General features: G+C 33.9%; 4 protein-coding genes across 6 annotated transcripts; 2 read left to right on the top strand and 2 right to left on the bottom strand.

Annotated features, from left to right (window-relative positions):
- Window positions 1-1,598: 1,598 nt before the first annotated feature.
- Window positions 1,599-4,231, bottom strand: LOC125871748 (uncharacterized). Its single transcript, XM_049552406.1, has 5 exons — window positions 4,102-4,231; window positions 3,303-3,327; window positions 2,284-2,361; window positions 1,917-2,021; window positions 1,599-1,719 (listed from the first exon to the last, which is right to left on the bottom strand). The coding sequence occupies exons 1-5, from the start codon at window positions 4,104-4,106 to the stop codon at window positions 1,603-1,605; spliced, it is 330 nt and encodes a 109-aa protein (XP_049408363.1). The 5' UTR covers window positions 4,107-4,231; the 3' UTR covers window positions 1,599-1,602.
- A 1,997-nt stretch (window positions 4,232-6,228) lies between these two features.
- LOC125871352 (caffeoylshikimate esterase-like) lies at window positions 6,229-11,064 on the bottom strand. The gene is made up of 8 exons (XM_049551938.1): window positions 10,737-11,064; window positions 10,529-10,619; window positions 10,410-10,442; window positions 7,824-7,970; window positions 7,421-7,551; window positions 7,153-7,290; window positions 6,927-7,025; window positions 6,229-6,812 (listed from the first exon to the last, which is right to left on the bottom strand). The coding sequence occupies exons 1-8, from the start codon at window positions 10,755-10,757 to the stop codon at window positions 6,411-6,413; spliced, it is 1,062 nt and encodes a 353-aa protein (XP_049407895.1). The 5' UTR covers window positions 10,758-11,064; the 3' UTR covers window positions 6,229-6,410.
- A 5,262-nt stretch (window positions 11,065-16,326) lies between these two features.
- On the top strand, window positions 16,327-19,009 carry LOC125870799 (60S ribosomal protein L22-3-like). The gene is made up of 3 exons (XM_049551315.1): window positions 16,327-16,452; window positions 16,526-16,797; window positions 18,709-19,009. Exons 2-3 carry the CDS (start codon window positions 16,562-16,564, stop codon window positions 18,851-18,853), a joined length of 381 nt encoding a protein of 126 aa, XP_049407272.1. The 5' UTR covers window positions 16,327-16,452; window positions 16,526-16,561; the 3' UTR covers window positions 18,854-19,009.
- A 761-nt stretch (window positions 19,010-19,770) lies between these two features.
- LOC125870800 (60S ribosomal protein L22-3-like) lies at window positions 19,771-21,964 on the top strand. Of its 3 annotated transcripts, none has more exons than XM_049551318.1 (3): window positions 19,771-19,911; window positions 20,012-20,268; window positions 21,630-21,964. In XM_049551318.1, the coding sequence occupies exons 2-3, from the start codon at window positions 20,036-20,038 to the stop codon at window positions 21,772-21,774; spliced, it is 378 nt and encodes a 125-aa protein (XP_049407275.1). In that variant the 5' UTR covers window positions 19,771-19,911; window positions 20,012-20,035; the 3' UTR covers window positions 21,775-21,964. The 3 variants fall into 3 exon arrangements, with proteins under 3 accessions (XP_049407275.1, XP_049407274.1, XP_049407276.1); XM_049551317.1 differs by having other exon boundaries at window positions 19,823-19,915; XM_049551319.1 differs by having other exon boundaries at window positions 19,892-19,915; window positions 20,017-20,268.
- Window positions 21,965-22,658: the final 694 nt, after the last annotated feature.

Below are 22,658 nucleotides of genomic sequence, written 5' to 3'. Positions count from 1 at the left end.
GTTTTTCTTTTAAAAAAAATATTTTACCAAAATAAAGATGAGAAAATTGGCATATAAGCAATTATCCAACATTTTGAAGTAGAGGTCTGAGTAGTCCCCTGGCTTTGTTATGGAATGTTTTACCCCAATGTAAAACTTTCCGCCATGAATTCGAATTTAGTTGGGCTCCAATGTGATTACTCAACCCCAGGTGGAAAACCAAAAAAAAGAGTACATATGAAGAATAATTAATTATTAACCTAATAAATAGCCATACCAAATCAGCTCAAACTAAAATAACTGACAAATGTATATATACCAACAAGAAAAAGTAAACAATATGAACCCGCTTCGTGCAAGGATTCCGAGATTCAATGACGCAAACACAGAATAACAGGCAAGGGTAAAATTCTACACTTGACTATTGCATTTGTCCAGCCAATGCATGTGCCAGAACTAGACATAGTTAAATAGACAATCACAATGCTCTTCACAATGGACAATGTATCTGGAGTTATGCAAAAAAGTTACCGTACATATTAGCTGGTCATAGGATTCAACATACACGAAAAGCACTTTAAGCTCCATCGTTTACAATAAGTTCGTGAAGAAGATAACAGTATGTAGCAGAACATCAAAATCCTATATCAAGTCTTACAGCACCCTACAGTAATCAAAGGTTATACAGAGCTGGTCCAAATCCTAGCTGCTCACATGTTTTGCTCCAAAGCACAGAAAAATCCAATTCACCTGCAGTACACCAGTGTATTGAATTACTACGAATGATCAGATATTTAAATACAGGCCAACACACCAATGAAACAATCAAGAATGTGCATAACCACCCATAAATGCATTTCAAGTAGAAAAAAGGAAGAGGAAATGGAACATTTCTGTATGCAAAACAGAAATAGCCTCTTCACAGAAAAGTAAGAAAAATGGTATGTGTCCGAAAACAACATACCCCAGTATTAATCCCAACAAGTGGGGTTTGGGGAGGGTATAGTGTACACAGAACCTTTCCCCTACCTTGTAAGGTAAGAGATGTTACCGATAGATCCTCGGCTCAAGAAGAGATAAAAAGGAAGCAGTGAAAACAGTATATGTTCATGCTCTTCCTAATCCCTTGCCCTACTCTAGCAAGGGAGACTTTTGAGCACGAGGTAAGTTCTTGACTTCTTTCAGTACCATTTTTACTGTCTTCATACTTCATTAGCTAAACTTGGAGAAAAGAACTTGCAGATTTTAATCCTATAGTTGTTTCCTGGTCCCAACCATTGAGCTTCCTATCATATGTATACAACATTACACACAACATTTTTCCTATGTTTTCATTTATTATCGATCTTCATAGTTCATCAGAAAAGCCAATTATTTAAATGCTAAGAGTTAATCATTTTTGAAGTTCCAAATTTTATTTTTAATAAATATATTGATAAATTTCACATTAATGTATTCAATAAAAATATTACTTAGCATTTACAGTTTTTTCGTACCAAACATTTGATTACATAATAGCAAGTTAGAAGGTGATTGCACTTCAAAAATGAACTGATGAAAGGAACTAGCCCCTAATTCAAATAAAATTACTCCAACCACTATGTCAAAGATCCAACAGTACCTCTACTTCGGATTTCGGAGGACAATGATCACAGAATCTCCCCGAAGGAACATTTTGCTGATAAACCTATCTTTGTTAACAGCAACAGCTTTCTTTTTTCCTTTTCCAGTCTTGGGCACCTGAAGAATAAACATAAACAACTTGGTAAGTGGAGTCTTTTGGCACAAGTTTCAAATCCAAGACACATTACCCTAGGAACCTGAAGAATAAACATAACCAATTTTCGTAACTGGAGCCTTTTGGCGCAAGATACAAATCCAAGACACAATACACATTGTCCCAAAAAGTTGATTAAGAAAGTCAAGAACAAACAAACCTCAGTCCACATTTCTCTAACATTTTCAAGGACCATATTGCAGTGACGATCAAATGCTCTCACACGACCAAGAAGTTTCCTGTTGTTCCTACAATTGATGAGCACCTAGATCCAGAAAATACATCTGTAAGATAACATGCACAAAGCTGATACTGTTCCACATACAAAACTGAAGCTTGCATCTAATTCTACAGTATTAAAATCTAAGATAAATGAAGAAGTATACTGGCATGACTTTAGAAAGTAAATTGTCAACATAAACAAAAGGTTCCAGGACAGACTTTATCTCTTTTTTTAATAACTAGAATTAATAAATAAACACGACACAAAGAAAGACATAGTTGTAAGTGCTAAAGTCATTAGATACCTGTGTGTTATTCTTAACACTCATCATCAGGACAGAAAGTGGGCCAGTATTGAATTCCTCTTCCTCATTTTTCCCTTGCTAGAAAAAAGATTCATAGGCAAAAATAAGACATCTATCATAAAATCTGATAAGCAAATCAATACTCACTGGGTACTGATGAGGTCCATTCCTCAATCAAACCAACATAGAAGGACATACACTTTTTCACTATGTGCTTAAGCTGGATAATGACAATCTACCAATTATACACTATTTAGCTATGTGCTTAATCTGTATAATTTTGAAGCAAAGCACTTTTGACATCGGGAAGGCAAACAAGAAGCAACTCATATGGAAAATGAACAAAAATATAATTTGTATGAATGAACATACCACGAATAAAAGAGGAAATGTCAATAGGATGTCTGTTAAGGGAGAACTACAAAGTTTAGACCTAGCTTCTAGGTTATCCAATGTGGTAAAATGAAAAACTGTCATAACACTTGCATGAAGGTGGGAGCAACACAACTGCAGAAAATAAAGTCTTCTCATTCAACTAATAATTTTTATACTTGAGAAGTTCTAGTTTTTACAAAAATGATCATCCTAGCTACATTGTTATTTTGAAGTTCTAATTGATTTCTTCTTTTGTTTTATGAATGGTGAACTCAAACGACTTAACCAAAGACTTGAAAATGTTATGTGCTGAAAAAGATTCTACAGATCAAATATATTCTTGTTTGCTTTGAAAAGGGAGGTATAAACATATTCTCCATATGATAAAATTAAAGATGTATGGCTAGAAAATTATCATCTGTAATGTGTAAATCAAGGACGATGGCTACAAAAAAAAAAAGGAAATCTAATCAAATACATGGCATTAAGGTGAATAAAAGGAAAATGAAAACAAGTACTAAGAAGTAGACAGTCCCTAAAACACAAAATAGTTCACCACACGGACTTGAGCCAAGGAAAAAATGAGAAAAATAAATGATGAGAGCTGTGTATAGGTGAAACACTTGCAAAGTAAGCTGACTTACAGGGGCATCTTCTTCCATTGGTCGACTGCAAAAGAGCAAAAAAAAAAAGAAAGAGGAAAAGGAAAACTATTAGGAACCTCCAATTGTTAATATTTGAGTAACACAAAAATCAGCTGGAATAGATAAACACATCAACTATTTGTATATCCTACAGACCCCACTTTATGGTTTTTCACTGGATATGTTGTTGTTGTATTTTTACATCCTACAGCCTAGTTGGCATTTTATTCTAGCCAAAAGAAGGGTTTTCTATCACTGATGTGCCTGGGCTAACATAGGTTTTAAGCATGGCTAAAGTGGAGAGTGAACAAAAAGAACTAACACGAGTAGTAATAAAAGCCTAGTGGAGAAAGTGAATAGTCGAAATTCCAACTTACCCATCTACCAAGGCAATGGTTTAGCTACAGAAAACCCAATTAGCATAGTTTTTGAACTGCACACAGAACTCACGCCTTAGCGCCAAGCTAATTGGGGTCAGCTATATGAATCTACTCACTCTAATTCATACTTCCATTTCAATACTAGTAAATTTACAATCTTTACATCCAAAAATACGTAACACCCAAAAAAAACCCTACACAAAATTAGTCCAGAAGACAGCTATAATTCTTCAATTTCTTATCTCCTCGTCCAAAAACTTACTTTACCTAGGCAAATTATCTACTTCTTTGAAGAAATGTAGTCTAACCTTACATAATCTACTAAATGGGTTACTGCAATGACAAGAAAAAAACAAGCAGAGGATATGGAGAACTTCAAATGAACAAACGCAAAGTGTAAAATAGCAGTAAACAATTACCTCATCTTCGATCAAGCAGAAGAAATTGAAGAGCAACGAAAAAGGGGCAAAAGAGCTAGGGTTTAAAGAGGGTAGAGGGAAAACAGTGCAAAGGAGAAAAAGATTTACGTTCGGCGCTCTAGTTCAAGCGAGACTATGGGCTTGGGCCAGTTATACAAACCGATTGCAGCCCAAAATCCTCCAAGAAATTTACACACAACAACAATATTTTAAGGGGTCGTTTCGTAGGATATATAAAAATAGTGTTGAATAAGGTTTATTAATAATGTTAACTTTAGTTATGTTGAGATATATCGTTTGATTTGGTATTTTAAAAATAAATGCATTGTATATTTAAAAAATAAATAGTAATTGTTTACAAAAATACCCTCCTTAAATATATTGGAAAGAGAGAAGTACTGAGAATAACTCGTCCCAGAGCTATTGATACCCTTGAAAATACCCCTCAAGTTGACTAACTAAACTTATATACATCTCCGATACGCCCTCGATCTACTATATGGCATAGCAAGTGGTCTCAAACTCTTGTAAGAGTTTGTGACTCTTAATAAAAAGTCGAGAGATGTACTGAAAATAACTCTAAAGTAGGCAAATTATTAGAAGTGTATTTCACTCATGTTGCAAGAGCGGGGAGAACGGGGTGTAGTTAAGTTAAGTTAAGTTAAGTTAGTCAAGTAAAGGAGTGTTTTAAGGCTTTCAATAGTTCAGAGGTGAAACTAATAATTCACATCGAGTTTAAAGGTAATTGTGTTTTTATTCATGTTAATGCTTGCATTAGAACCCCCTTCAATACTTTAGAAGTATTGAAAACACCTCTAAAGTAGGCAAAATTTTAGGGGAGTATTTGGCTCATGTTGCAAGAACAGGGTGTAATTAAGTTCAGTCAGTCAAGTAAAAAAGTGTTTTTAAGGCTGTCAATAGTTCAGAGGTGAAACTAATAATTCACGTCGAGTTTAGCGACAATTGTGTCTTTATTCATGTTAATGCTTGCATTAGAACCCCTTGAATTGCTAATATCATTTTTTTTCATGGATTGGATATACATAAGATAATATTTAGAGTGCATAAGTTAAAAAAATGTATCAAACAAGATATTAGTAGTACACAAAATTAAATACCTTATTTTTTCTAATGTATCATACCGAATGATCCCTAAAAACATAGATAGAAAGGGTTGCTTGGAGCCTGGAGGCTGTTCATCCAATTTGAAGTCGTGGGTTCAAGTCATTAAGGGCCCAAAAAGAGCACCAGCTTCTAGATAGATTTAATTGAATTATTATATACTCCATAATCTTTAAAAATATCTCTCTTAATTGAGTTAAAATATGAGTATTAATTTCTTAAAATTTTCTCAACCACTAACAGATTAAATTAATCTTTTGTCTTCTACTCGCCCCACCTTGCATAAAAATATATGCACCATTGAGAGATACATAATAACTAATTTTAGCTTATCATAATACCCACTACATCCTGTTTATTTCATTTGTTCGTTAATGTTTGATGAACTAATTGTTTTAGATCAATAATAGATAAAACAAATATTTTCTTAATATGTTATGGGTTAAATATTTTACTATTAACTAAAATATTCATTTAATAGTTTAACTCAATTTTTTGGGAAAATGCATAAGTACCCCCAGCCTATACCCGAAATTTCAGAGACACACCTAATCTTTACTAAGGTTCTATTACCCCTCCGAATTTATTTTATATGTAATATTCTACCCCTTTTTGGTCTACGTGGCACTATCTTGTGGGCCCAACACATGTTGACATTTTTTTCAAGGATAGTACTATGTAGGCCGAAAAGGGGTAAAATATTATAGATAAATTAAGTTCGAGGGGGTAATAGGACCTTAGTAAAGGTTAGATGTGTATCTGAGATTTCGGGCATAAGCTGGGTGGATACTTATGCATTTTCCCCAATTTTTTCATCTAATTATGAATTACAATGAATCATCTATATGATACATCTTTGGAAGGGGAACTTGGAGTAAGGTAGTTGTGTCCTTTGACCTATAGGTTAGGAGTTCAAGTCGTTCAAACAATCTCTAATGTCTGCATTAGAATAGACGGCTTACAAGGGATATGATGTAGACAATCTATCCTAATACAATCTTTTCTCAAAACAAAAAGTGTAACCATCATTGAGCAACAAGTTTACACAAACATTAAGATATCTTGAGATTTTGCATCTTACAATATATCTGGAAAACATGTTATTTTCCACTTCCTTCATAAATAACACCGTAACGCGAATGAACAAATGAAGGAGATGCAACACGCCACATCTATCGATCAAGTTTCTACATAGATGAATGATGATGCATCCGACGTCCTTTCCATCCACACAGATAATTAGCTTGGGGACGTGTTCTCTGTGGTTTTGTTTCTTTCATTGTTATAGGTGAAGAAATTGTGAGCATCTCATATGGAGGAGTAGATGTAGCTAGACAAACTGATCTCTCGATTAAACTAGCATCATCATCAATACTCTCTCCATTTCGCTTGTCAAGCCACGAGATGATATCTGAAAAGACGATTTCAATGTTTTCTTCTGGCTCACCATATGTCAAACCGTGCCACATTCCTGGATAGAGTTTTATAGTCTTGTCCTTGCTACTCGCTTGCTCGTATAAAGCCTTACTTACTTCTGGATCAGTTACTATGTCTGCTTCTCCATGTAACACTAAAAATGGTAGAGTGACCTGTCGAAACAACAGAACGAATTTAAAATTTTCCACTACACAACATTTCCAGTTTCCATTTTTCCGGGATGATTCAATTATTGTTTAAAGGGAAGACGGTTAAGTAATAGTTACCTCGTGCAAACTTTCCTCAAGGTGCATGCTGGTTCTCAGCATTTCCAACGCTGTCTTTAGTCTTGGCTTTGCCTGATATATTAACTTGTTCCCGCGTACCTATACTTGCAAAATGACAAGAAATGGACATTCATTTTTTTGATGGAGGACAGAAATGGACGCCGCACATCATTAATACTTGGAAGCTAGCAAACGTTGCATATATTAACTTAACAATTAGCCACACCTCTTCCCTTTTAGCGGGTTCCTTGAAGGCCGAATCAATGACATCCTTTGTCGGGACTATTTTCCATCTTGGTATTACATCCTCCACTTTAGTTAGTAAGCTTATAACCATCGGATGAGGCTTCACCTTCTCAGATATCTGATGATTTTTGCAATGTAAATTAGCAACACCATAACCGACTTTGAAAGGTCCCTCAATACTAAATGCAAGCAATAAAGCATATCGATTACAGTAAATGTGTTAAGACAGAAAATCTTAATTGGTCTACCTTACACATCGGTGCAACCAGAAGAGCACCATGCCAAAAGGAAGGATCCTTCTTGTGTGTTAAAAGAGCCACGGCCCCTCCCATCGACTCCCCATACAGAAACCGTGTTTTCTCTCTATACTCCTCCTGCGCTGTTTTTCAAAGAGAACGGGCATTTTAGTAAGAGGATAACAAGTATGTGAAGCTTTTTAACAATTGTAAGTTGTAACCATACCTATCAGGCTGAAAAATATTCAACTTAAATAAAGCTACTCCGAAAAATTCCCAAGAGAAAGTAAAAAGGAAAATCAAAGATAGATTATTTGTCACTGTGACAGCTTCTGAGGTCATGTGGTATATACATTTAACTGATAACAGTGAGGGTTAGACTACTTGTGAACCAAGAGGGCATTTGGTAGCTTACCGCAAACTGACTTGAAAAACTCGCTGCAGTCGTTGACAATGTTGTCAAACTTTTTGATGTAACAGCGCGCACCTGCTGACCGTCCATGACCTTCATAATCTATTCCAAACACCGCGTATCCATTATTTGCCAGCTTTGTCCCAACACCTATCCATAATAGTACAATATCTATGTTAAGTTGGATCTATGCCACGAGCTTTCACAATTCTATTATGCACAAGAAAGAGCACCAACGTATTGGCTACAGGCAGGCATAGATAGCAATTGTGTAAGACTTTCCTTAGGTATATGGGGCCACAGACGATTACAGAGTTGAGTTCTCAAATGGTCACTCAACTAATAGTTATCATCTTAGAAAGCCCGTTTCTTTGTTAAAAAAAATTAGAATCAAGAATAAAAATGACTTTTTGAGATAACAAGTAACTATTAATTGAGTGCCCATCTTAGAAATCAACCGTAGGTTACAGTTTACAAAAGGATCTCCTCCAAGAAAGAGTTAGTTGAACCACTCAAAACAAATGGATTGAGCAATGTCAAACACTGTAAATTCACAACAATATTCAGTTATGTGTATGAGGTAATATTCCCATCTCCAAGTCAAACCTACCATTCTTTTTTTGAAAAAAAAGAAATAGAAGGAAAATCAAATGTTTGATGACACATCATTTGTCAACAGAAAAAACTTGGTAGAGGTTAGAGAAAGAATGCTAATACTCAAGGTGGGCCAGGTCAGAACAAAAGAACTCCAAAATAGACTAGCAGCTAAAATGCCCTGGTCCAAGAATAAGAAAACCAGAAGCTTTTCTCACTGGCAGCCAAGTTGAACAGGTCAAGTAACATTTCAGAATATCTGTTTTCATGATAGTCCTGTCCGAGCTAGTTTACACGCACCTTGACTATTCTTCTGGCACCTACTACCTCACACCAACACAGGTACCAGGTAACTTTGTTTCTCAAGGCTTAAGCAACATTTTAAAATATATTTCATTTTTCTTGTTTACTATATTATTTTTTGAATAGTCAAAGTCTTAAAGTTAGATGACTCTTAAATGATTTCAGATGTACCTATCATACTTGCCTACTATTAAAATCTATGTTATGTTTAAAACTTCTATTATTTGACTTGTTTAGCTGAATTCAAAGTGTCCCACAAATTTTGATGTGTGAAGCAATCTTTCCTTGAGGTTACTTATAAGCCCCAAATAATTTGCTAACCTAATTAATCTATCAAACTACCAAGATAGGACTTTTAATTTAATGTTTCTCAATAGTCAGTCAGCCAACCTACCAGCAAGCCATTAATCCTCCTTATTTTAGTAGACAAACAATAAAGTTCCAAGATAGCTGTTAATTAGCAAATTAACCAAAAAAAGGACAAGAAATAGACTAATCATGCAGCTGGAAACCATATTAGGATGTTATTTAAGGGTGAAAATACTTTGTTTCAACAAATCTATAGTACCTTCAGTATGAGAGGAACAGTAGTGTTAGGTGAGTTTTAGTCTGACCATTAAATTTGAGAACCATTTTTCATTGCATCTTTAACTACTAGCTCCTGACAATTGCATTATTTTACATCACCAATAATTGTGCCCTCAAAAAAAGATAATCTTGTATGATGATATACCACAACAGATGAACATAATGCACATACTGCCAAGATAGCTAACACAAAACTCCGCTTCAATCTCAAGCAAGACAGGTTGGCTATATGAATCCTCTTCACTGTTCGTGTCGCTGTATTTAAGCTCATCTCTATCGAATATAATACAACATAGAAATAAAAAAGTACTAGAAGTTCTCAATAAAATAGGTGAATGATAAGGATATGGGCACCAACTGAAAATCCTCTAAAGTATTGTATTTAACCAACAGTTCACAAATATATAAAAAAGGACTTTTAAAAGATATGATAAGACAAGAGACATAAATTTTACTAGTATGGTTGGTCACCTAAAATGAAATAGGCAAGTGTAGCAGGAAAATGGCCCATATTGTACAACACTAAATTTAAAGTTGCCTCACCAGAAAAATGGACCCCAAAAAATAACGAGAGGGTTGTGGTGGCGTAGTAAATACTTCTTCATCTTTAATCAGAAATCTCGAATTCGAGTCTCTCTGAGTATGGAGTCGCCTTTGTTAGGAAGCATTTTATCCCTAGGACTTCCTAACGCGAATCCGAATTTAGTCGGGTTTCAATGTGGAAACCGGACACCGGATGAAAAAAAAAAATTGGACCACAAAAGTATAAAAAGTGGGTTCCTTTTTCACTGTTACTCTGTGACAAACTCAGCAGGAAGAAAAAAGAAGATAGTAAAAGTAAAACAATCTCTTGAATGACATATACATCAAGTCACGAGAGGTAGGAGGAAAAAGTTATGACATGCATTGATGGCGCCAGAAGCATATTCAAGATTTACACTTTGTGTTAAACTTTAACTACAATTCATATTCAAAAGTATTGAATTCATATGAACCCGACTATCCATCGAAACATTAAAACCACAAGGAATACAAACATTTCTACAGAAAAGTTGGCCATGAAAGTGAAAAACAGATTAAAAGAGGAAACATTTATTACTGTACCTCTCATGAATCTACTGCATTCCATGCCATAACCTACAACAACAACATCATTAATCAATTTGTTAAATCAAATTTCAACAAAAACCAAAAAAAAAAAAGAAACAAAAAAAAATACAAACCATGGCAAAGGAAAACAAGGGCTTTTGGAGAAGAAAAGGGCAACCATCTACAAGTGAAGAGTTGTACACCTCTTGAATTCCTTATAAATACCTAATGCCATTGATGTAAAGATACAATTTTTACTAAGAAAAACACCATATTATACAAAGTAAAGAAGAAAAATATGCATGCCCATTGAAGAAAAAAGCAAAAAGAACAAAAACTCACCTCATGATATTCAACACCCATTGTATACTTTCAGAAAAAATAACCACACCCCAACTCAGAAATGTGACTCAACATTCATGGGTAAGTGACAGATCTGTGTATTATGGCCTTGTGGGTGCAATTATTTATTTATTTTTGCAGAAAGAAGGGAACAAACAGAGAAAAAGTGATTCTTGATATGATAAAAGTATAGTAAGATATTGAATTCTTGGAAAACAGGGAGAGGGATAAAGTGAACCTGAGAAGTTGGAATATGTATAGAGAGATATAAATAGATAATATAAGATAGGATGAGGAGACTGAAAAGATTGTAAAGTTTAGATTATTTTTTTCTATTTATGAGATGTGTATTTTTGGTGTTTGTTTTTTTTTTTTTTCATTTTGGGGATTATATTTAGGGAAAATTACGCGGTTAAATAAATTTATATTATTTAATTACTCATCATAGCTATAGTTTGCTATAATTACCACTCACGACTAACATTATACATTAATTACGCGGGCTGACTTCGAGTTTGTATAATTAGTCATGTTTGTATATGTATAATTCGTCAGAATATATAAATACATATGTATAATATACAATTATCTAACCTATATACATATACAATTCACCTCTCTCCCACCCTCTACCCTCTCTCGCTCGCCTCTCTCCTCTCTCTCCCAATCTCGCTCGCCTCTCTCCTCCCTCTCCCAATCTCGCTTGCTATATATACAATTGCATATGTATAATATACAATTATCTAACATATTTACATATACAATTCACCTCTCTCCCCTCTCTGCCCTCTCTCTCTCGCCTCTCTCCTCCCTCTCCCAATCTCGCTCGCTTCTCTCAATCTCGCTTGCTATATATACAATTGCATATGTATAATATACAATTATCTAACATATATACATATACAATTCACCTCTCTCCCACTCTCTGCCCTCTCTCTCTCGCCTCTCTCCTCCCTCTCCCAATCTCGCTCGCCTCTCTCCTCCCTCTCCCAATCTCGCTTGCCATATATACAAATATATATGTATAATATACAATTATCTAACCTATATACATATACAATTCACCTTTCTCCACTCTTTGCCCCCTCTCTCTCGCCTCTCTCCTCTCTCTCCCAGTCTCGCTCGCCTCTCTCCTCCATATAACATGTAGCTACGAATTGTAATTATCAAACTATAGCTATGGAGAGTAATTAGACTATTTTTGAGTGGCTATATGTGAAAGTTTCCCTTATATTTATACCCAAGTTCCACTAATTTAAAATTTTGCGTCTAGAAGTCTCATATTAAGGATAAAATGGTTTCTAATAAAAATAATTTTGTACTCAAAAAAACTCGAACTCAAAACTTTTTAGTACACGAAAAAATTTTAATCCAAAACCTCTAACTTAGAATGAAGTAAAAATTACTCTATACTAAAAAAACTCGAACTCGAAACATGTTAATAAATGTATTTTTGGTTTTGATTGATAAAGGAAGCTTCCAATTTTGTGAGGTAACGTGGCTGTCTGGCTATGCCCATCCCTTTGCTCTTCTCCAGAATTCTAGATTTCTATCACTATTAAACACATACGCACGTGTAAACATTTTAATTCTCTCAATTATAAACACTTCAATTTATCAAATAATTATCTAGATATTTTTAAAATTATGTGTCACATTTTGATTGTTAGTTAAAATATTTAGATATACAATCTTAAAGTTTATGTATTGATTCATTAATTAAATTTGAGTATCCTAAAAGCTACTTCTAATCTAATAATTATATATAATTAAAAGAAACATAGGTAATAGTTTTGCCATTTGATCACACGTGTCCTTAGTTCTTATTATGATTATAACTCCTTACTACTTTCCGATCATTTTTACTTATTGATGATTCACTTGATGTATTTTTTAAAAAATAATTAATTCAAAAATGATAAGTTTATTTTATACAATACTTAATAATTAAAAATGAAACAAATATAACATAGGAAATTATATTTTAAATTGAATAAGTTAAAAGAAATGTAATTATTTTTAATAAATAAACAAATAAAAATAGCCGGAGAATAGTAATATTATAGTGTAACACGTAATATATGGATGGACATCTTGTTTTCTTTGAGTCTTGGATGTCCAACGTATAGGATGGACATATTTTCTTTCCTTTAGTTATTTTTTACTAGAATTGTTAAAAATATATGGTTGTATTTAGAGTAGTATTCAAAATAAATATTATTGAAGCATGTGATATGGTGGATAAATTGTTCCTTTTATAATTAAAAGTCTTGATATATATAAATAAATATCCTTGATAGAACTAAAAGTTCAAAAAAATGAAATTTCAAACGATTATTTTAGTAACGTTATGATCGAGACGAACCCGATTATCACAATTTTTTATGATGATCTAAGGAGTGCTGGAAAATGCGTGCATGTTCCTCCAATTTCTCTTTCCCATCCTTATCACGAATCCCAATGTTATATTTAATTTTTATCTATTCATTTTGCCCATTCTTTTGCTTATCCATTTAATACGCGACATCAACTAATTTAGCCATTTCCCCCCATTCCACCAGCCACCCCTGTCATATTTGAGAAAAGGCCCACAATAGTCCCTAATTTTTGGATTAAAATTCAAAATCATTTTTGAGTTTTCGGTGCATTAATAGTCTCTCGTGTTTGTAATATTGGTGAACTTTTGGTCCTTCTTCAAAATTTGCTTATTTTTTAACATTGATTTTATCCATAATTTATATATGGAATGTTTAATCGTCATTTATATATTTAGTAAAAATAATAACTCCACGTGGAAGAATGAGAGAAGAAAAACACCTTATTTTATTTAATAGAAATCGTATTGCAGGTAAAGTCGAGAGGTTCATCACGACGATTTCATGTGCAATAGCATAATTTTTTCTTTTCTCACAACGTCATATGTTAAAATGTTCTTAGCTTAGCTGCAGTAAAAATTCTTCTGAACAGAACAATGTGTTCTTCTTCTCACCTCCTCTCACATAGAATTATTATTTCTACTAAATATATAAAAAGATGATTGGGCATTCCTTACGTAAAATTGTGGACAAAATTAATGTTAAAAAATATGCAAAAGTTTAGGGGAGGACCAAAAGTGCACCAATATTGCAAACATGAGGGATTATTGGTGCTCCATGTGAAAACTTAAGGATGACTTTGAGTTTTAACACAACTATGAGGGACTATTTTGGGCCTTTCTCAAAATTTATTTATACTCATTAAGTTTAGAATATGTATATTGCGGAGATGAAGATATTGAGATAGATGTGTTAATATATTACGAGTGATAAAATTAAAAGTGAGATTATCTGAAAGAAAGTGAAAATAATTTTTGTGACGAACAAGGATAAAAAAAATGAGACTGAAATAATTTGGACAGCTGTAAAGAAGGTGTACTGACATCCTAGTGAGGAGGTGCGAGAGCTAGTTATAGGGGGTACGTGGAAGGGTAGAGCTAGGTAGGTCGAAAAAGAATTGGAAAAAGGTGGTTAGACATGACATGATGTAACTTCATATTGTTCAAGACAAATATAACTTTAGATAAAATTCGATGGAGGTTGTGTATTAGGGTAGAAGGTTAGTCAAGTTAGAGTGTTGTCTTGTTGTGTGTAGGTTTAAGCTTGGTAGTGTTTGTCGTAGTACTAGTCGTACTCTTTTAGTTCTTGCGTGTGTTGTCAATTGTGTTCTGATTATTGCACTACTTTGTTATTGTTATTATTTTTTTTCTTGTAGACTTTACACTGTTTTTTTTTTTATTAAGGGCTATATTTTCTTCTTCTTTTATTTTGATTGGATTTAATTTTATGCACTTGAGCCAAGTCTTTCGAAAAACAACCTCTCTACTTCCATGAGATAATAATAATAAGATCGGTAAATACTCTATCTTTTTTAGACTCTACTGAATATTTTTTTACTGAGTATGTTATTGTTATTGTACTCTTTGTTCATAAACAAAAATGACAATTTAATAGCTCCTTAATAAATTTGACATGTTTTTTTATAAAAAATATAGATAGTTAAGTTTAATCACTGATCAAATAAACACTTAAACTTAAAAAAAAAAACTGTATATTTTGAACACATGTGCACATAAGACCAACTGAGTGAAACACATTTTATTTCTAATGTTTTATTAAGTGGATCAATTTTTAGATAACACGTATAGTATTTTAACAAACAATTTAAAATATAATAAATACAATTCAAAAATATAAACTCACTTTATTTTGCCTTGATTTGTCAATAATCTCTACAGTTCAAATGTCAAATTCAACTATAAATTATCGATTGAAAACCTCATTCATCAACTGAAAAATATCAAGCAAAAGAACACTATAAAATTTATAAAATAAGTACAATTTTTTTATTTGTAGAAGGTAGGGTCGAATTTATAGGCAAAATACGGGGTATGTGAACCCATGATTTCTCCATTAAATTATGCATTTTATGTGTATATTTTATAATATATACTATATAATATTATCTGTTGACACTCATGCTACAAGAAGACTAAATGATACATTTGAATGCTAAATTATTTATGAAGAAAATCACGGACCAATTCTCACTTAATACACTTTTTCCCATTTTTTACGATGCACTTATATTCTAGAAAATCTGAATTCGCTGAAGTATAAAAATCTCGATTCATTTCTCCCTTCATCGTTTGATTTTTCGAAGGATATACAAGACTTTTCTTCAGTTCTTTGGGTGATGCCATTACAATGGGCCGTTGAGTGATTCAAACGGGCCTTTTAATTATTGAGGCCCACTAATTTGAAGGAAAGTGAATTTTCTTTGTTCACATCTCATTTCTATATTAGAGAGAAAAAAAATACTTAGGATATAATTCATTCATTTTTATTTATTTGAGACCTCTAAATTGAATATTGAATTTTCTTTCTCCCCATTTTAATAAATTTTTAAAGTTATTATTTAAAATAATAGTAGTTAAATTTAGAGTTTTAAAAAATCTTAAATAAAATGCATACCTAATAAAATCATCGTGATATCAAATTATCAATCTCTTGAATAAGAGATTCTATTGGCTAAGATCAACAATATTTTAGGAGAGACTAAGTTGCTTATAAAAGAAATTATTAGAAATTTTATATAATAAAAAGTTTTAAAAAGTCGTTTTCAAACTTAAGTATTCCATTAAATTTAAATTTGAGGCCACCAATTTTATTAATTCATTTCCGAATTAAATAATAGAATAATTAATAATTATGCTAAATTTATAAATATTTTATTATTAAAAAACCAAAGTTCAAAAATGAATATTTCTTCATTTAAACATGAAATATTTAATCAAATTTTATACGGATCAAAATTAAAATTTATTCAATAATCAGAGTTCAAAAATGTTATTGGCCTATATGTTGGAGGTCTCAAATTCGAAACTCCTCGCCAGTGAAAGCAAGATGTATGCTTTCTAAGTCGAGCTCGTCACACGGACTTGTCTAATGCGAGTTACCTTTTATGTGTGGTTTACCAGCTATTGCATAAAATGATGTTTTAACCCTGTGCGCAACCAAATGTAAGTAGCTGCGGGTAACTTAAGGGCAAAAATGAAACGGGTAAATTTGGTTTTGGGTCGGGGCGGCGGGTCAAATAGGAGAGGAACGAGGGGAAACCCTAATTAAATATAATCATCCACTTCCATACACTCGCAGTCGGCCGCCGTCGAATTTCTCCCGTACGTATTCTCAAACTTTTTCTCCGGCGATGAACCTTTTTTTGAGATCTGATGATTTTTGTTTTGTTTTCAGTATTTGAATAACAGCAGAAGAGAAACAAGTGTAAAGATGAGCCGAGCAGCAGCAGCAGCAGCAGCAAAGGGCGGGAAGAAGAAGGGGGCAAGCTTCGTCATTGACTGTTCGAAGCCAGTGGAGGACAGTATCATGGAGATTGCTTCTCTTGACAAGTTCCTTCAAGAGAGAATTAAGGTTGGTGGAAAAGCTGGTGCTCTTGGAGATTCCGTTACTGTTACTCGTGATAAGAACAAAATCACCGTCACTTGCAACTCCACTTTCTCCAAGAGGTACTAACTAGTACTATATTACCACTCCTCATTTCGTTTAGTTTGTGTTTTTGCCTCATTTTTAATTGGATTTATTTGAAAAAATTGATGGTTGAAACTTCGTGTGGGTCGACTTTCATTGTAGTTTGATAATGTTTATTCTGACAGATTGAGAGTAACTTATCCTAAACCTATTCGTTTATTCGGGATGTGCTATGCTTTGCAAGGAGTTGTTTTATTTGGAATAGTGTCGTCATTCACGTATTGAGCTTTGAGTCAGTTGATAATGGGTTAAAAAGGCGTTCTTTTTATTTGGAAGATGATTGTGTTACGGCATTCTACTGCTTGTTTATTCAAAACATTATCCTATTTACATTGAGAAATAAGGAGAAACAGAAGCACTAAAACAGCAGTGTAATATCTTGTAAATAATCATTTGTAACTTGAACAAGGTATCCTCATTATCCTTGTAGCTCTTGCTGAACTTATGGAACAGATAGTCTATGAGCTCTACACTTGAACGTCCCAGATTAGAAGTTGGGGTTGGCTTTTATCATACTTGGATTATTTTCAAGACTGACAAATTGACAGTAACTTATCATAGCCTCTTTTATCGTGACTTACCTCTGCTTTTCAGAGAGCTCTTATTTGGAATATTGCATTCATTCATATTTTAATCTCTAGAGTAGATTACCAATGGTTTTTAAAAGAGGTCCTTTTTGCTGTTTATTTTAGTTTGAGTGCCCTGCACTGCCAGTCTAAGAAATAAGCCCTTCTGAAGATGATGGGCTTATGTCATCCTACTTACATTGATAAGCAAAGAAACAACAGAACAAAAATGGTGGCATAATATCTTGTAATTATTCGTAAATCCAACTGTTTGGTCTTCTTATATAGCTGCTTCAACCAGGCCCCTGTAACCACTGTTACTTTTTTTGGACTATATCTGCTCTTTAGTTATTAGTAAATTCTTGTACAGGAGCAGACCCCTTCTTTTGCTGTAATTGTTTGCCTTGCATCTTCTTGATGCCTTCTAATGAAATCTCCTTCATAATTTTTTTTTTATCTGTAACTTGAATAGGGTATCTGCATGATGTTATATTATTATAATAATCCTCACAGATCTTCATAAAATTATGTTCAGATTGTCCGTGAGCATTAGCTAGATTATATTATTTAGCACCACTCATTTCTCAGTGAAGTGGATTCTTAAGTAGGCAGTTGTTGGTGAGACCAATTAGACTGCAACCTAGCCTTTCACTTGTGTCCATTAGTTTGTGTCAAGTGCAATTTTGTTGATTTCATCTTTTACATCCATGATCACACAGAATAATACACTTGGATTATGTCATATTACATGTGAAATAGGCTTGGAAGAACTAATATGTATTAAGTTGTTTGTAACTTGAAAGAGATAGGTAATTGATATGTATCCAGGCTTAGTTACTCAAAAAAGAGATAGGTAATTGATATTAATGATCATTGTAGGTACTCTTGTTAATTGAAACATCCTTCAGGGGGCGTGTAAGCATATTTTTCATGTATTTTTTGTTGGGCTCTGAAGAAATTCTTCGTTTTTTAAATACGTTTGATGCAGCTGAGTAGAATCTATAGTGGTATTCTTGTTTCATCTGATATATGTTTCTGAGCTTGTTTTGGAAGTGACATCAACCACTTATTAAGCATCACCATATACCTACGCATCTTAGGTTCAAGTTGGTCTAAAGGCTACTTGCAACATGTATATCAGTTTACTTTGGGGCAAATTATGTATGCCCAATTAATGAAAAAAGCCCTTGTGATGTTGCGTTACTGCTATGTATTCTATCAATCCCCCACCAAAACCAAAAGAACACTGTCAAAAGTAGTGAATTCAGGCATTCAAGACTAGTAAACAACGCTTGACTTACAGTCTCTACTTTTGTTTTTCAGGTACCTCAAATACCTTGTCAAGAAGTACTTGAAGAAAAATAACGTCAGGGATTGGCTTAGGGTGATTGCTTCCAACAAGGACAGGAATGTTTATGAGTTGCGCTACTTCAACATTGCTGAGAATGAAGCAGAAGAAGAAGATTAAACATGGCCATTCAACGGCCCTTTATCTCCTTCTTGCGTCAAACTTCTTATTTAGAACCTTATATCATATGTTTGAGTTATCAATGAGTAATATTCTCACTTCTAGATTATTGATTTTTTGTTCCCTTATCAGTAAAAGAAAACATTACTTTGATACTTTGGTTTGTTTATCTTTGGGGTCAACTTTGCGCAAGTCATTAATTTATCTGTTTGGCGTTTTCTCCTCTTGATGATCACATGTAATTTATTGAGTTCATTTGTTGTCTGCGTCTTCCTCTTGAGTTTGTCTTAAAACGATAGAAAGTGTGATGAAAATTTACAGAAAAGATCGATTGGGTATGTGGGAGCAGATCAGCAGAATGGTATATTTCCACGATTAGGATTCGTATATGTATTTATCAGATCTTCATTTCATATCTTTCATTTTTGACCTGCTTGCTCTATCGAAGTACCAAAGACTTTTGAGACTTACAAGTTACACCTACCTAATATCAGAACCTAGGAAGGAAAGCTCAACTTTTCATACACATTAACAAGAATGTTTATGAATTTTTGGTGTTTTGGTGTTTGGTATCCATATTGAAGCTTGATTAAATTTGCGTTTGCATTGGAAAGTCCCACACCGTACTCAAAGGACTTGAAAGTGCTTTCTAACAAAGATGATTTCCTGGTTTAGGATGGAAAATATTTATCACTCCATTATAACCCTTATTATTATGAATTGCCCTACTTCATCATTGCTTTCAACAATGACTATGCATTTTAAGAGCAGAAGTCATGTGAGACATTACTTGTGATATAGTAGAAGTACTCATAATAGTATATAGTAGTACAAAAATGATTCATCCTTATTTATTATGATGCAAAAATATAAATTTATGCGTAATAATTAATTTTTTTTTATTACAAGGGAGAAAAGTTAAGAACCTAACCTAAAATAGGGCCAAAAGTGCAAATTAGAGCGAGGTGTCACATATAGGAAGTAGGAACAAAGGAAAACCCTAATTTATCAGAGTCATCAATTCCATACACTCACAGTAGGCCGTCGAGTTTCTTCCTGTGCGTATGCTCCAACTTTTTCTTCTCTGTTTCTCTAACGATGAACTTTTGTTCTTGAGATCTGATGATTTTTGCTTTGTTTTCGTTATTTGAATGACAGTAAAGAGAAATACAGAGCGTAAAGATGAGCCGAGCAGCAGCAGCAGCAGTGAAGGGCGGGAAGAAGAAGGGTGCAAGCTTCGTCATTGACTGTTCGAAGCCAGTAGAAGACAGTATCATGGAGATTGCTTCTCTTGACAAGTTCCTTCAAGAGAGAATTAAGGTTGGTGGAAAAGCTGGTGCTCTTGGGGATTCAGTTACTGTCACTCGTGACAAGAACAAGATCACCGTCACCTGCAACTCGACTTTTTCCAAGAGGTACTAATTGTATTACCTCATTTTCAGTTGTGTTTATTTGAAAAAAAAATGGTTCTAGAAGCTAAACTACTTGTAGATCCCAAATTACTAGCTGCGGTCGACTTCCATTGTAGTTTGATTATGTTTACACTTACAGATTGACAGTAACTTATCGTAAACCTATTCGTTTATTCGGGGATTGAGGGAGTTCTTTTATTTGGAATAATGTAGTCATTCACACATTGAGGTTTGAGTCAGTTCATAATCAGTTGAAAAGAGGTTCTTTTTGCTGTTTATTTTTGTGTTAAGAGTTCCCCAGACTTCAAGTGTAGTTCCACTCTGAATTCTACTGTTTATTTATCCGAAAACATTAGCCTATTTACATTGAGAAATAAGGAGAAAGAATAACTAAAATGGCAGTGTAGTATCTTGTATGTAATCGTTGTTAACTTGAGCAGGGTGTTCTATTGATCCTTGAAGCTGTTTCTAAATTTATGGAACAGATAGTCTAAACGACTATGTATGGGTCCCAAATTAGAAGGCGGGGTTGGCTTTTATCGGAGTTTTGATTATTTTCACAACTGACAGACTGATAGTAACTTATCATAGCCTTTTTTAGTTTGGCTCGTCTCTGCTTTACAAAGATTTCTTATTTGGATAGTGCAACAGCAACAACAACAACAACAACATACCCCATGTAATCCCACAAGTGCGGTCTGGGGAGTGTAGAGACTCTGCACTATCCGTAGAGTGTATGCATACCTTCTTTGGATAGTGCAGTCATTCATAAATTGAGCTCTGGAGTCAGATTGCTAATGGTTTTAAAAGGAAGTCGTTTTAACTGTTTATTTTAGTTAGAGTTCCCTGCACTGCAAGTCTAAAAAAAAACTTTCCCTTCTATTCAGGATTTTCATACTGAAGATGATGAGTTTATATCATTCTATTGTTTGTTTATCTAATGCATTATCCTATTTACATTAAGAAACAAAAAAACAATAGAATGGAAAATGGTGGCATAACATCTTGGTGTTCTTGTTTCATCTATTTTATGTTTCTAAGCTTGTTTGGAAGTGACATCAACCACTTATTAGCTTTCACCATTCACCTATACATCTTAGACTCAAGTGATATTCTAAAGGCTACTTGTAAAAGAAACTGATAGTCTAAAAGAGAGGCGAATGCACAACATTATATCAATTTACTTTGGGGCAGATTATGTATGCCCGATTAATGTAAGTAGTTCTTATGATGTTAAGTTATTGCTATGTATTCTACTCCTACCCTTCCAAAACCAAAAGAACAGAGTGTTAAAAGTAGTGAAATCAGGCACTTGAGATTAGTAAACAACAGCTTGACATACAATCTTTACTTCTATTTTTCAGGTACCTCAAATACCTTGTCAAAAAGTACTTGAAGAAAAATAACGTCAGGGATTGGCTTAGGGTGATTGCTTCCAACAAGGACAGGAATGTTTATGAATTGCGCTACTTCAACATTGCTGAGAATGAAGCAGATGAAGAAGATTAAACATCGCCATGCAATGTCTTTCTTTATCTTCTTCTTTAAGCGGCCTTCGTTTTTTGATCCTTATATCATCCGTTCGAGTTACTAATGAATCTTGTCTTCTCATTTCTAGTTTATTGTTTTGCAGTTTGCTTATCAGTAAAAGAAAACATTACATCGATACTTTGGTTTGTTTATCTTTGGGGCTAATTATATGCAGAAGTCAATTTATCCGTATTGCCTTTCTCCTCTTGATGATCACATGTAATTTAATTTGTGTGCATTGGAGCTATAAACAGCCAAGTGAAAGTTTAGCAAGGAGAAATAAGAAAGGGGATTATAAGGTAGTAGCTCTTGGTGGTTGGTTACCTAAATTTTCACTTTGTTGGTGAGGTTTGATTCTACACCTTGTAATCCTTCCTCCCATTTAAAATACTTAAAAGGAAAAAGTCATATCTCAGGACTTGAGTAAGATTAAAATAGATAAACTTTTTCCTGAGATTTGCCTTCGGGGTGGTCCAGTGGTTTGGGCTTGAGGCTTTCATATTGGAAGTTTCAAGTTCGAAATCCCTTGCCAGCTAAAGCAAGGGGTTTGCCTTCTGGGTTGAGCTCATTGTATCGGGCTTGCCTAGTGTGGACTACCTCTCCTATGTGGTTTGTGAGCTATTAAATAGGAGCGGGGGTTTTACCCTGTGCGCATTCAAAGGGTAGCGGCTGCAGGTTTCTTGTGTCATCAAAAAAAAAATTAATCCTTTTTATGTGGCACATAACTGAAAACACGATAAATAATTTGAAGTGGAAAGAGTTTTTCACTTGCTAGGAAGAATTATATGTTACTGTATGCCAGAAAATCTGTACTGTCGATACACATTTTTCTGTTTGTTTTGAAATGTGGGCAGGGGAAGGGG

The sequence above is a fragment of the Solanum stenotomum genome, chromosome 7 (assembly GCF_019186545.1).
Source record: "Solanum stenotomum isolate F172 chromosome 7, ASM1918654v1, whole genome shotgun sequence".
NCBI lineage: Eukaryota > Viridiplantae > Streptophyta > Magnoliopsida > Solanales > Solanaceae > Solanum > Solanum stenotomum.
Note: the sequence above shows the minus strand (reverse complement) of the source record. Positions and strands in the feature narration are given on the sequence as shown.

What these genes read in the sequence shown, in the direction of transcription:
- LOC125871748 (XM_049552406.1), bottom strand. An exon ending in CAATGGAAGAAGATGCCCCT is followed by an intron (nt 2,362 to 3,302) that starts GTAAGTCAGCTT and finishes TCTTTTTTCTAG; the next exon opens with CAAGGGAAAAATGAGGAAGA. An exon ending in TTAGAGAAATGTGGACTGAG is followed by an intron (nt 1,720 to 1,916) that starts GTTTGTTTGTTC and finishes TTTATTCTTCAG; the next exon opens with GTGCCCAAGACTGGAAAAGG.
- LOC125871352 (XM_049551938.1), bottom strand. Translation starts at nt 10,757, where the DNA reads ATGGGTGTTGAATATCATGAG. An exon ending in TGGTTGCACCGATGTGTAAG is followed by an intron (nt 7,291 to 7,420) that starts GTAGACCAATTA and finishes AAAAATCATCAG; the next exon opens with ATATCTGAGAAGGTGAAGCC. An exon ending in AACCCGCTAAAAGGGAAGAG is followed by an intron (nt 7,026 to 7,152) that starts GTGTGGCTAATT and finishes TTGCAAGTATAG; the next exon opens with GTACGCGGGAACAAGTTAAT.
- LOC125870799 (XM_049551315.1), top strand. Translation starts at nt 16,562, where the DNA reads ATGAGCCGAGCAGCAGCAGCAGCAGCAGCAAAGGGCGGGAAGAAGAAG. An exon ending in AACTCCACTTTCTCCAAGAG is followed by an intron (nt 16,798 to 18,708) that starts GTACTAACTAGT and finishes TTTGTTTTTCAG; the next exon opens with GTACCTCAAATACCTTGTCA.
- LOC125870800 (XM_049551318.1), top strand. Translation starts at nt 20,036, where the DNA reads ATGAGCCGAGCAGCAGCAGCAGCAGTGAAGGGCGGGAAGAAGAAGGGT. An exon ending in AACTCGACTTTTTCCAAGAG is followed by an intron (nt 20,269 to 21,629) that starts GTACTAATTGTA and finishes TCTATTTTTCAG; the next exon opens with GTACCTCAAATACCTTGTCA.